The sequence below is a fragment of the Camellia sinensis genome, chromosome 6 (assembly GCF_055761805.1).
Source record: "Camellia sinensis isolate YWXY chromosome 6, ASM5576180v1, whole genome shotgun sequence".
Lineage (NCBI taxonomy): Eukaryota > Viridiplantae > Streptophyta > Magnoliopsida > Ericales > Theaceae > Camellia > Camellia sinensis.
Genome location: NC_138966.1, coordinates 117919906 through 117931052, shown reverse-complemented (window position 1 = coordinate 117931052; position 11147 = coordinate 117919906). Strand labels below are relative to the sequence as shown.

The 11147-nt window shown below is 35.6% G+C and overlaps 1 protein-coding gene across 1 annotated transcript; it reads right to left on the bottom strand.

The window, feature by feature from the left end:
• Positions 1-5205: 5205 nt before the first annotated feature.
• On the bottom strand, positions 5206-6836 carry LOC114287660 (protein FAR1-RELATED SEQUENCE 5-like). Its single transcript, XM_082876377.1, has 2 exons — positions 6492-6836; positions 5206-6090 (listed from the first exon to the last, which is right to left on the bottom strand). The coding sequence occupies exons 1-2, from the start codon at positions 6834-6836 to the stop codon at positions 5206-5208; spliced, it is 1230 nt and encodes a 409-aa protein (XP_082732503.1).
• Between the last annotated feature and the right edge of the window lie 4311 nt (positions 6837-11147).

Here is an 11147-nt window from a genome sequence, read left to right as displayed (position 1 = left end):
TATTTTTATTCTTCAGCTTTTGTTTTTAGCTATGAAATGTCTTAGTTGCCAAATATTTGATTTTCTTTTGGCTACAAAATTTTTAGTCACCAAATGTTTGATTTTGTTTTGGTTACAAAACTTTTAGTCGCCAAATATTTGATTTTCTTTTGGCTACAAAACGTTTAGTCACCAAATGTTTTTTTTTTTTTTTATGCTACAAAACTTTTAGTTGCCAAAAACATGATATTATGTTTTAATTGCAAATATTATAATTTCTCCATAACTTGTCAGTATTCCACGCAACCTGTAATACGTATATAAATGAAATGATACATATACTATCAATCATTCTATAATTTGTATTCGTATACAAAAAATAAAAAAACTTTAACTGTCAAATTACATACCAACTATTGTCCAAACTAAAATAATAATTCCATACAAAATATAGAATCATACAAAAATCAAAGCCCTCCATATACAAAAATTACATTTACTACTATGTGAAATGACCATTTGGCATGGTACAAATTACCATCGTAATCTGTACCACGACAAAAGGTGATGTATGTACCAAAACAAAAGTACATCTATGTACCACGACAAAAAATCATATATATGTACGGTGACAAAAGGTGATCTATGTACCATGCCAGTAATTATCTATTGGCTGCCAAAAGTTTTCTGTATCAGTAATAGTGAACTGCACAAAAGCCATGGACAACAAAAGTATTATATTAGTTTTATGCAAAAGTGAAATTTCTTTTCCATACACCAAAATATTACTTTGAAAGTCCACGCAACAAAGTCATCTACAAAAAACAAAAAACAAAAAAACAAAAAAAAAATTAGAATTGGACCCATAAATGCCCAACTTCATGAATGAATTTGGCAACAAGTGACAAATAACATATCAACGAAGCAACCTTCCATGATGAATCAATTATCAGTCTTTCTGAAGTCTTTTGTTATAAGGAACATTGTTAAATGTAGAACAATCATTACTAAATCTGTCATTACTAACATAAAGCTAACGTAGCAATCTTCTATTTGTATGCAACATGTATCCAAATTCTGGGGCTAAACCAATATCAAAGCCCAATGTGAATAGAAAGTATTCTTCTTACCAACTTCCTTATTAATTGTTTGCAAAAGGCACTTGAATCATTCGATTAGATATAAAACTATCCATACTTATTAATGTCTGACAGTGCCATTTCATTCAGGATATTAGAACATGTGAAAAAAATAATAACAAAAATAAAGTTTAATCACAAAAGGAAATACGTAGAAATGTATGGTGAGACACCTGTAAACGATTCATCAAAGAAAGAATACCTGATATCTCATGAAGCACAAGGCCTCAGAAACACCATTCAGAGTTTGACACTTGTATGAAAGCTTAAATATAATATAACACAGTTGTGTACATTCAATAAATTAATATAATATAACAAGGCGTATTTAGTTGTTTTGAATTTTCGCTCCCGAAACGTCCTTTTTTCGAGTAACTTTTGGATGTATTCGGCTCTAACTCTAAACTTATGGGTCTGAATAACATTCCGTCAGTTGTCACAAGTCCTATTTGTCATCGGGAAGCTGCCCGTGAGAGTCACACGGTGGTTCGGGGGTTGTTTTGAATTTTCGCCCCCGAAACGCCCTTTTTCGACTAAGTTTTGGGCGTATTCGGCTCTAACTCTCTACCTACTGGTCCAAATTACATTCCATCAGTTGTGACAAGTCTTATTTGACATGGGGAAGTTGTTCATGTCAGCCACACGGTCATTCAAGGGTTGTTTTGAATTTTCGCCCCCGAAACATCTTTTTTCGACTAAGTTTTTGGCGTATTTTGCTCTAACTCCCAACCTACGGGTCCGAATAACATTCTGTCAGTTGTCACAAGTCTATTTGTCGTGGGGAAGCTTCCCGTGAGAGTCACATGGTGGTTTGGGGGTTGTTTTGAATTTTCGCCCCCAAAATACCCTTTTTCGACTAAGTTTTGGGCATATTCGGCTCTAACTCTTTATCTACGGGTCTGAATTACGTTCCGTCAGTTGTGAAAAGTCCTATTTGACATGGGAAAGTTGTCCGTGTCAGCCACACAGTCATTCAAGGGCTGTTTTGAATTTTCACCCCCGAAACGTCCTTTTTCGACTAAGTTTTTGGCGTATTCAGCTCTAACTTCCAACCTACCGGGTCCGAATTACATTCTTTCAGTTCTCACAAGTCCTGTTTTTCATGGAGAAGCTATCTGTGAGAGTCACACGGTTGTTGGGAGGTTGTTTTGAATTATTGCCCCCAAAACGCCCTTTTTCAGCTAAGTTTTGGGTGTATTCGGCTCTAACTCCCAACCTGTGGGTCTGAATAACATTATGTCAGTTGTCACAAGTCATATTTGTCATGGGGAAGTTGCCCGTGAGAGTCACACAGTGGTTCGGGGGCTATTTCGAATTTTCGCCCCTGAAACGCCCTTTTTTGACTAAGTTTAGGGCGTATTCGGCTGTAACTCCCAACCTACGGGTCCGGATTACATTCCGTCAATTGTCACAAGCCTTCTTTTTCATGGAGAAGCTATCCGTGAGAGTCACACGGTTGTTCGGGGACTGTTATGAATTTTCACTCTCAGAAAGCTCTTTTTCGAGTAAGTTTAAGGCGTATTCGGCTCTAACTCTCTACCTACAGGTCCGAATTATGTTCCGTCAGTTGTCACATGTCTTATTTGTCATAAGGAAGCTGTTCGTGAGATTCACCTGGTGATTCAGGGGCTGTTTTGAATTTTTGCCCCCAAAACGCCCTTTTTCGACTAAGTTTAGGGCGTATTTGACTCTAACTCCCAACCTACGAGTCCGGATTACATTCCGTCAGTTGTTGCAAGTCTTATTTGTCATAGGGAAACTATTTGTGTGAGCCACATGGTGATTTGGGGGCTGTTTTGAATTTTTGCCCCCGAAACGCCCTTTCTCGACTAAGTTTCGGGCGTATTCAACTCTAACACCCAACCTACGGGTCTGAATTACATTCCGTCAGTTGTCACAAGTCCTATTTGTCATGGGAAGCTATCCATGAGAGTAACACGTTCGTGCGGGGGCTGTTTTGAATTTTTGTCCCCGAAATGCCTTTTTTCGAGTAAGTTTAATGCGTATTCAACTCTAACTCCCAACCTACGGCTCCGGATTACATTACATCAGTTGTCACAAGTCCTATTTTTCATTAGGAAACTGTCTGTGTGAGCCACATGATGGTTAGGGTGTTGTTTTGAATTTTTGCCCCCGAAACGCCCTTTTTACACTAAGTTTAGGACGTATTTTACTATAACACCCAACCTACGGGTCCGGATTACATTCCGTCAGTTGTCACAAGTCCTATTTGTCATTGGGAAACTATCTGTGTGAGCCACACTGTGGTTCGGTGGCTGTTTTGAATTTTTTCCCCTAAAACGCCCTTTTTCGACTAAGTTTAGGACGTATTTGGCTCTAACTCTCTATTTACGGGTCCGAATTACATTCCGTCAGTTGTTACAAGTCCTATTTATCATGGAGAAGCTATCCGTGAGAGTCACATGGTCGTTCGGAGGCTGTTTTGAATTTTTTTCCCCGAAAAGCTCTTTTTCGAGTAAGTTTAAGGCGTATTCGGCTTTAACTCTCTACCTACGGGTTTGAATAACGTTCCGTCAGTTGTGACAAGTTTTATTTGTCATGGAGAAGTTATCCATGAGAGTCACACGGTGGATCAGGGGCTACTTTAAATTTTTGCCATTCTTAATTGGTTGGCCATTCACAATTGGTGTGGTCTAGGTCGACATCAAACAACATTCAATACAATGGACTGACATCAAACAACTAAATCTACACGCCATTTGCAAATGAAATCATTGTATCCAAAATGACCCCGCATAAAAGCTTGAACAGCAGTAGTATCAAGCAAAAAATCAGACAACACCCCTTTCTCCTAAACACAATCTTACCTGATTTAAATTTGAAATGAAGTCGATTATGGAATAGTACATCTCTTGTGAGTTGCTTTTTACCCCGAAAAACAATCCTTGTTTTGACAAGTTGACATAACTCCTCCATATCAAAATGAGATGTATTACACATATAGTCATTCCTTTGCTTCCATATGGACCAAAGTACTGTGAGTAGAATGGCTCTCTAAATTTTCTTATTAAATTTCTTCCATCCATACCCTGCCTACCATTGTAGAACTCCCTCCACTGAGTTTGGCATTGCCCATTGAACTCACCACCACTTTAACATTGCAAACCATAAATATCGTACAGGTTTACAACTGAAAAATAAGTGATTCACATCATTAACTTAACCATTACATAAGACACAAGTAGTATTAGCATTAATATTTACAACCCCAATTTTTTGAAGAAATACCTTAATTTTTACTCTCTATTTCCAAGCAAACCAACTTAGAAATTGAACTTTTGGATGACTAATGTTGTTCCAGAGCAGCTTAGGAGGTAGCATGATTGGGTGTTGAGAATATTCACACCATTTACAAATTGAGTCAACACTGAATTCCCCTGAGGGTTCTACTCTTCATCTTAATTTATCTTCAACACCTTCTCTAAGATGTGTTACATCATTCAAAATAGTAATAAGCCTTGTTAATTCCTATTGTTTTGGGTTCAGGCTAGTAAACTTGTAAGAGACTCCATTTTATCTTAAGACACCAAGAACGATCTAGGGAACACATCTGTAAGCCTTTGATTTCCAATCCAAATATCCAAACAAAAGAGGCATCTCCTGTCATTTCCAGGTACTATTTCTGTATTTGTCACAAAAAAATTATGAAGATTTGGGTTGATCTCAGTAATTGGCACAACATCGAGCCAAATTATGGAGAATTTAGACTTCCCACCCAAAAATCATAAAAACTTTGATTAATCACGTCCTTTGGTCCACTGAAACACAACTTTCATCATCGACTTAGACCACTATAATAGCATTGTTACCGCTACTAGTGTCATGTTATCTTCATGTTGAAATGATGACGTCACCTATGAATTAGTTTGACACATTTATGACTCTAGCACGTACTAGTATTAGCCATTGCCTATTATCTCATAGACGGTCACAACCCTTTTACTGTTACTCCGTTTTAAAAATAATAAATTGTATTTTTATTCGTAGATATATATTGTTTCTCACTGTACCCACCCTAATGACTACATTATTTGTCTTTTCTTACTTTGGTCCAATTGCTAACTTCTTAGGGAAACTTTGGAATTTTTAAAATTAACTTTCCTATCTTGATCACTTGGAGACCTTTATTTTCACACTTCAAAATAGATGGTTCATGGTAGGTAGTAAAGAGCTCAACTGCATGTTTTTCCAAACTTCTCAATGGTGTAATCAAAATCGGGAAACTATTCTCTGTTTTAGATTCTGTTTTTGCCTCATTAACACGCATCCTAGCAAGAGCCCTATCATATTGTGCTACAAATTCGTACAACCTTACCTTTTGTTCTAGGAACATATTGAAGTATGCATTCATACCCTCGACACGTTGAGTGCTTCTCATCCCAGCAAACATATGACCACGAAAATACACCTCAGCCCACTTATTACGCTTGCGGTGAATCTCCAACACCCTGTTATTGTTCTCCAACTTGTATTGTTTCACCATACGAGCCCACGCATTGTCAAACTCAACAATTTTACATTTCTTTAACATTAACAGTGCGAAATCATTAGTAAATTCTGGTGTGTGGACATTGGTTGAGGCATTTTTCTCCAGATGCCAAGAACATAAACGATGTCTGCAATGTGGAATAACTATTTCGATTGCCTGACGCATTACCCTATCACCATCTGTTACAACAAAGATAGGTCTTTGTCCATCCATGGCCTCTATTAACGTTTCCAACACCCATGTGTATGTATCCATTATCTTATCAGGCAACAAAGCACATCCAAATGTGATTGTCATAAAATGGTTACTCACGCTAGCTAGAATCACAAATGGCTTCTTATGCTGATTTGTACGATAAGTTGTATCAAATACCAATACATCACCAAATACAGCATAGTCCATCCGAGACCTACCATCTGCCCAGAAAATCTTGTCTAATCGGTTATCCTTATCGACGTTGTACTTGAAAAAAATAATGGATCTACATCTAGTTTAGCTGATAAGTATCCTAAGGCACCCTCTGCATCCCCTTCTGCGAGTTGTACTTTGCGCTCAGCTTGGAACTGGTTGTGCAAATCTCTGTGAATAAAGCCCACCTCCTCATAACCCTCTGATTGATAGACCATAAAATCCATGATTTGACTCGTTCTCATACCCACATTGCGCATGGCCTTTGCTTGAGCTTGGTCTACACTTGTTACAAACCTGTGTGACCACAAAAAAGGGACGTAGTGTGGTGCTACCAAGGGATGGTTGTGTTCCCCTACAAAGTGGCTCACAACATATTTTTTATTTGTCTTGTCATAACACACACGAAATGTGGCACTACAAAAAAGTCTAGTTTCTGCCCTGGGAATTCTCACCCGTTCCACACGTTGTAAGTATTTCTTCTCTCTTACACCTTCCCTTGAACAAACCCATTTTCTACTCTCTACAAATTTGTTGTCTCCACAAATTTGTTTCCTACTTCTTCGTATGCTAAAACCGATGACCTTAGCGTATGCATTGTAGAAAGAATAAGCATCCTCCTCTGAATTGAATTTCATTTGCAAAACATCAACCTTAGTAAGCATTCGTAAACTATCATAGGTTTGGGAAGCCAACCTTTCTTCTTTCCCATCGACAACATCATCCTTGCCATCCGGAGCAACTTGATTGTCAATTTTACTGTTGACCTCTTTCTGCCTACTACTTTCAGGTTCATCCATCATATCTACATAACAAATCGCATAGACAACAGATGTGCACGTAGACAACAGATGTGCAGATTTGGCATCAGTTAAATGCAAATAATAAAAAATTACACTCGTAAATGCCATTATATAAATTAAAATCAAACAAATCAACAAAAAAAAACACACCTGCCAGTGCCCTTCTATAAATTAAAATCAAACAAATAAATAAGCATACCTGCCAGTGCCCTGCTATCAATTCAAAGCAAATAAATTCAAAAATACACCAGCAAGTACCCTACTATAAATTAAAATATAAAAAAGCACATCCGCCAGTGCTCTGCTTTCAATTATCAATTCTTAAAAGAAAACGAACAAATAAGCACATCCACCAGTACTTTGCTATCAATTAAACGCAAATAATAAGAAAACACACCTTCAAGTACTCTACTATCAATTAAAATGAAACAAACAAATAAAAAAGCACATCCATCAGTGCCCTACTATAAATTAAAATCGAACAAATAAATAAGCACACCCGCCAATGTTTTGCTATCAATTCAAAGGAAATAAATTCAAAAACACACCCGCCAGTGCTCTGCTTTCAATTATCAATTATTAAAAAAAAATGAACAAATAAGCACACCCGCCAGTGCTCTGCTTTCAATTATCAATTATTAAAACCAAATGAACAAATAAGCACACCTGCCAGTGCTCTACTTTCAATTATCAATTATTAAAGAAAATAGAAAAAGCACACCCACCAGTGCTCTGCTTTCAATTGTCAATTGTTAAAAGAAAATAGAAAAAAGCACACCTGCCAGTGCTCTGCTTTCAATTATCAATTGTTAAAAGAAAATAGAAAAAGCACACCTGCCAGTGCTCTGCTTTCAATTGTCAATTGTTAAAAGAAAATAGAAAAAAGCACACCCGCCAGTGCTCTGCTATAAATTATCAATTCTTAAAAGAAAATGAACAAATAAGCACACCTACCAATGCTTTGCTATCAATTGAAAGGAAATAATAAAAAAAACACCTGTAAGTACTCTACTATCAATTAAAATAAAACAAATTAACAAAAAAGCACACCTATCAATGCCCTGCTTTAAATTAATATCAAACAAATAAATAAGCACACCCGCTAGTGTCCTCCTATTTATTGAAAGAAAATAAATAAATAAAGCACACTTGCAAGTATCCTATTATCAATTAAAATAAATAAATAAATAAAAAGCACACCTGGCAGTGCCTTGCTATTAATTAAAAGTAAATAAATTAAAAGGCACTACTGCCAATGCAACTGCTAGGGAGGGAGGGAGAGGGGAGGTATAGCCTCCCTTCTATGTTAAGATGTAGAAATTGAGGACCTGTGACAAACAACAACAGAACATCGAAACAGAGTTAGTAAAGAAGACAATACTTAAGGAGATTTATGATTATGGGGCGAAAAGGAAGGATCTATGTATAAAAAATATTATTTTGCATATCTTTTCACATTAACAAACTGCATAACCAATAATAGAGATGAAACTGTACTACCTTTGTTCAAAGAATCAATAACCATTACATAAACAGTTAAACAAATGTACCAACACCAACCGATTAACCACTTAAAAGATAAAAAATAAAAGATCTAGAAAGAAACAAAAAAAAAGATTATTTGATTGGATAGACTATTGGATTATTTTTTTGATAACTCGGTAACCACATATTCATAAATCTAGATTTTAGATTCAAAAGTTCAATAAGAGTGTGGGACACCTCTTAAACACCCATATATATTGCATATTGCATAATATTTTTTGATAAAATATTGTCAATTATTTAGGGATATACTTCAATTTATATCTCTATTCGTTTAAGAAGAAATGTTTACTTGCTAATGTAATTGTCTTCTTCATCAAATATTATATAAAATTAGAGAATTTAATTGAGTTTTTGCACCCTTAATCTTGTCATATCTAGTGAGCACAAGTATAAATGGAAAGAAGTAAAAGAGTTCATGTAACACATTTGTTAACCTAATGTCTATTTTAGTGCTTCGGATTGCAACATACAATTCTTATATTGAATGCACTCATGCCAATTGACAAAGAAGCCAGCCCACCACCCCTCACTATCTTATACAGGTACCTTCATTGGATCTTTACCAAAGTATTTAAAGATAGTTGCTTTCACTAGTATTATAATATATCATGAAAACAGTGACATTTGAAGAAATTTTTAGTATGTAGGACATAGTAGCAGAAGTAATGAGTATGTGTTGTCACCACCACTATTGCTATGAATCAAAAAAAATAAATAAAGTTGTCTCCATTAACTTGGGAGCTTGCTCCATAGTGTTCATACTGAAAGTTCCATGAAAGCTCTTCTAAATCTTTCATTTTCATGGACAGCCTTGATCTTGGTAATATAAACTAGTTTTATGAGTGAAGAGATGATATAGGATCAGTATCTTCTACAACGAAGTAGAGACGACAGTGGACATAGAACATAATGATTTTGAAAAAAAAAATTAGGATGCCTACATGGTGGGCAAATTTTTTAAATATTTTTATTGTTTATATATATGAATATAAATTTAGGGCATAGAAATATACGAGGCATTAATATATATGTACATGTATTTTTTTGTTTTTTAACTTCTACCCTTCTTTATTTCTGTATAGTTTAAAATAGAGAAAAACACTAAGTTGCCAAATGAGACCATAATATAAATATGAGGTTCAAGTACTAGTTCTTTCATAGGATTCCACACACAAGCACACAGTGCACCAAAATCTACAAGTTCTTTCATAGGATTCCACACACAAGCACACAGTGCACCAAAATCTACAATGGGAGCTAGGCTAACTGCTTTTGAGAATAGGTCTACAGTGGAGATGGAAATCAGAGTTTTTGTTCCCCCGGCCCGACCTGACCGGTATCAAGAAATCATTAGAATCAAATCAGGTGAAACCAAGAAAGTGAAGACCATGACTTTCTGCTGCAAGGACACAAATCCTGAGAATCCAACCTTCCTAATAGTTTTCATAGATGATACTTACACTGGGGTTTCTTTACTGGCGTTCCAAGTGGTGAACTACGCAAAAATCATTGGCTATCTTGATGAAAATGGACTTCTCGTTTTGAAAGGCCTTACAATCGGATTACCTACTTTCTGTAAACTCAAGTTCTCTCTCGCTCTCCTTCATACACACACACCCCCAAAATTCTCATACAAAAATGTTTTGGACCTCTAAAATATGAGCTCTTTCCGATTTTTCTTTTTTCCCATTATGATTTGTCTTTTTATTTTTATTTTTTGTTTTTTTTGGTCTTTACCCCTACCAGATATGTAGAGCTCGATTTAGAACTCTACACCTAGAGCTCTATATCATAGCTCATTCTCATATGTGATTTATTTGTATAACAACATTTATACTATTAGTTTGGAGTGATGTTAGCTAGGGTGACCATACTTGGGTGCTATCCGATGTCGGGTTACTAATCACATCATCAACAGTGAAATAAACGGCAAAAGTGAGAATTAGTATCAAATGTCATATCTTATAAAACTTAAATATGATAACCTGATGGATTCAACTTTTTTTTTGGGGGGGGGGGAGGGGGGATTGGCACCGGGGTGTTCGGATCAAAGCAATGGATAGAACTTTTTTTCATCATCATTATGTATTGCATCTATAATATCTCAGCCTGGTTTAATTTGATATTGATGATTTTTTTATTTTGTTGAATTGTTTAGTGGCTGTGGCTTATCTCTGAAGAAATAGAATGGAGGGGCAAAGGAGAAATCTGTGAATTGATTACCAGTAATTGGCACTTCATTCTAACCTTTTCTTTTCCTTTCTCTCATTTTTCCACTTTTTCTAGCAAGTCAATTATATTGGTCAAAGTTAGTTGAGCCTAATTGATTCCATAAATACTTTGTGAGATTATCAAGAATCAATTAGATCAAAGATTAATGTTAAATATATATATATATATATATAAGTGGATTGTTTGGTTAAGGTGTTTGCTCAAGATTGATTTACAGTCTATGCCAACTTATTTGGGATGTATCTTTATTTTGTGAAGTTTTCTCCTTAATCTTTATTGACTTTTGCGTTGAGTTAATTAATTTTTCTTCTATTAATCAATATATATAAACTAAGTGTTCATTTGATTTTCTTACCATTAGTTACAAATGTTGTTGGGCTTACATTAATAGATACATATACAAAATCCTAGAATCTATGTAGGCTCTAGAACGGCCACGAGGGGGAGGGGAGTTCATTATGTCAGTACTCAAATATATATAAACTAAGTGTTCTATTAATCAATATATATAAACTAAGTGTTCATTTG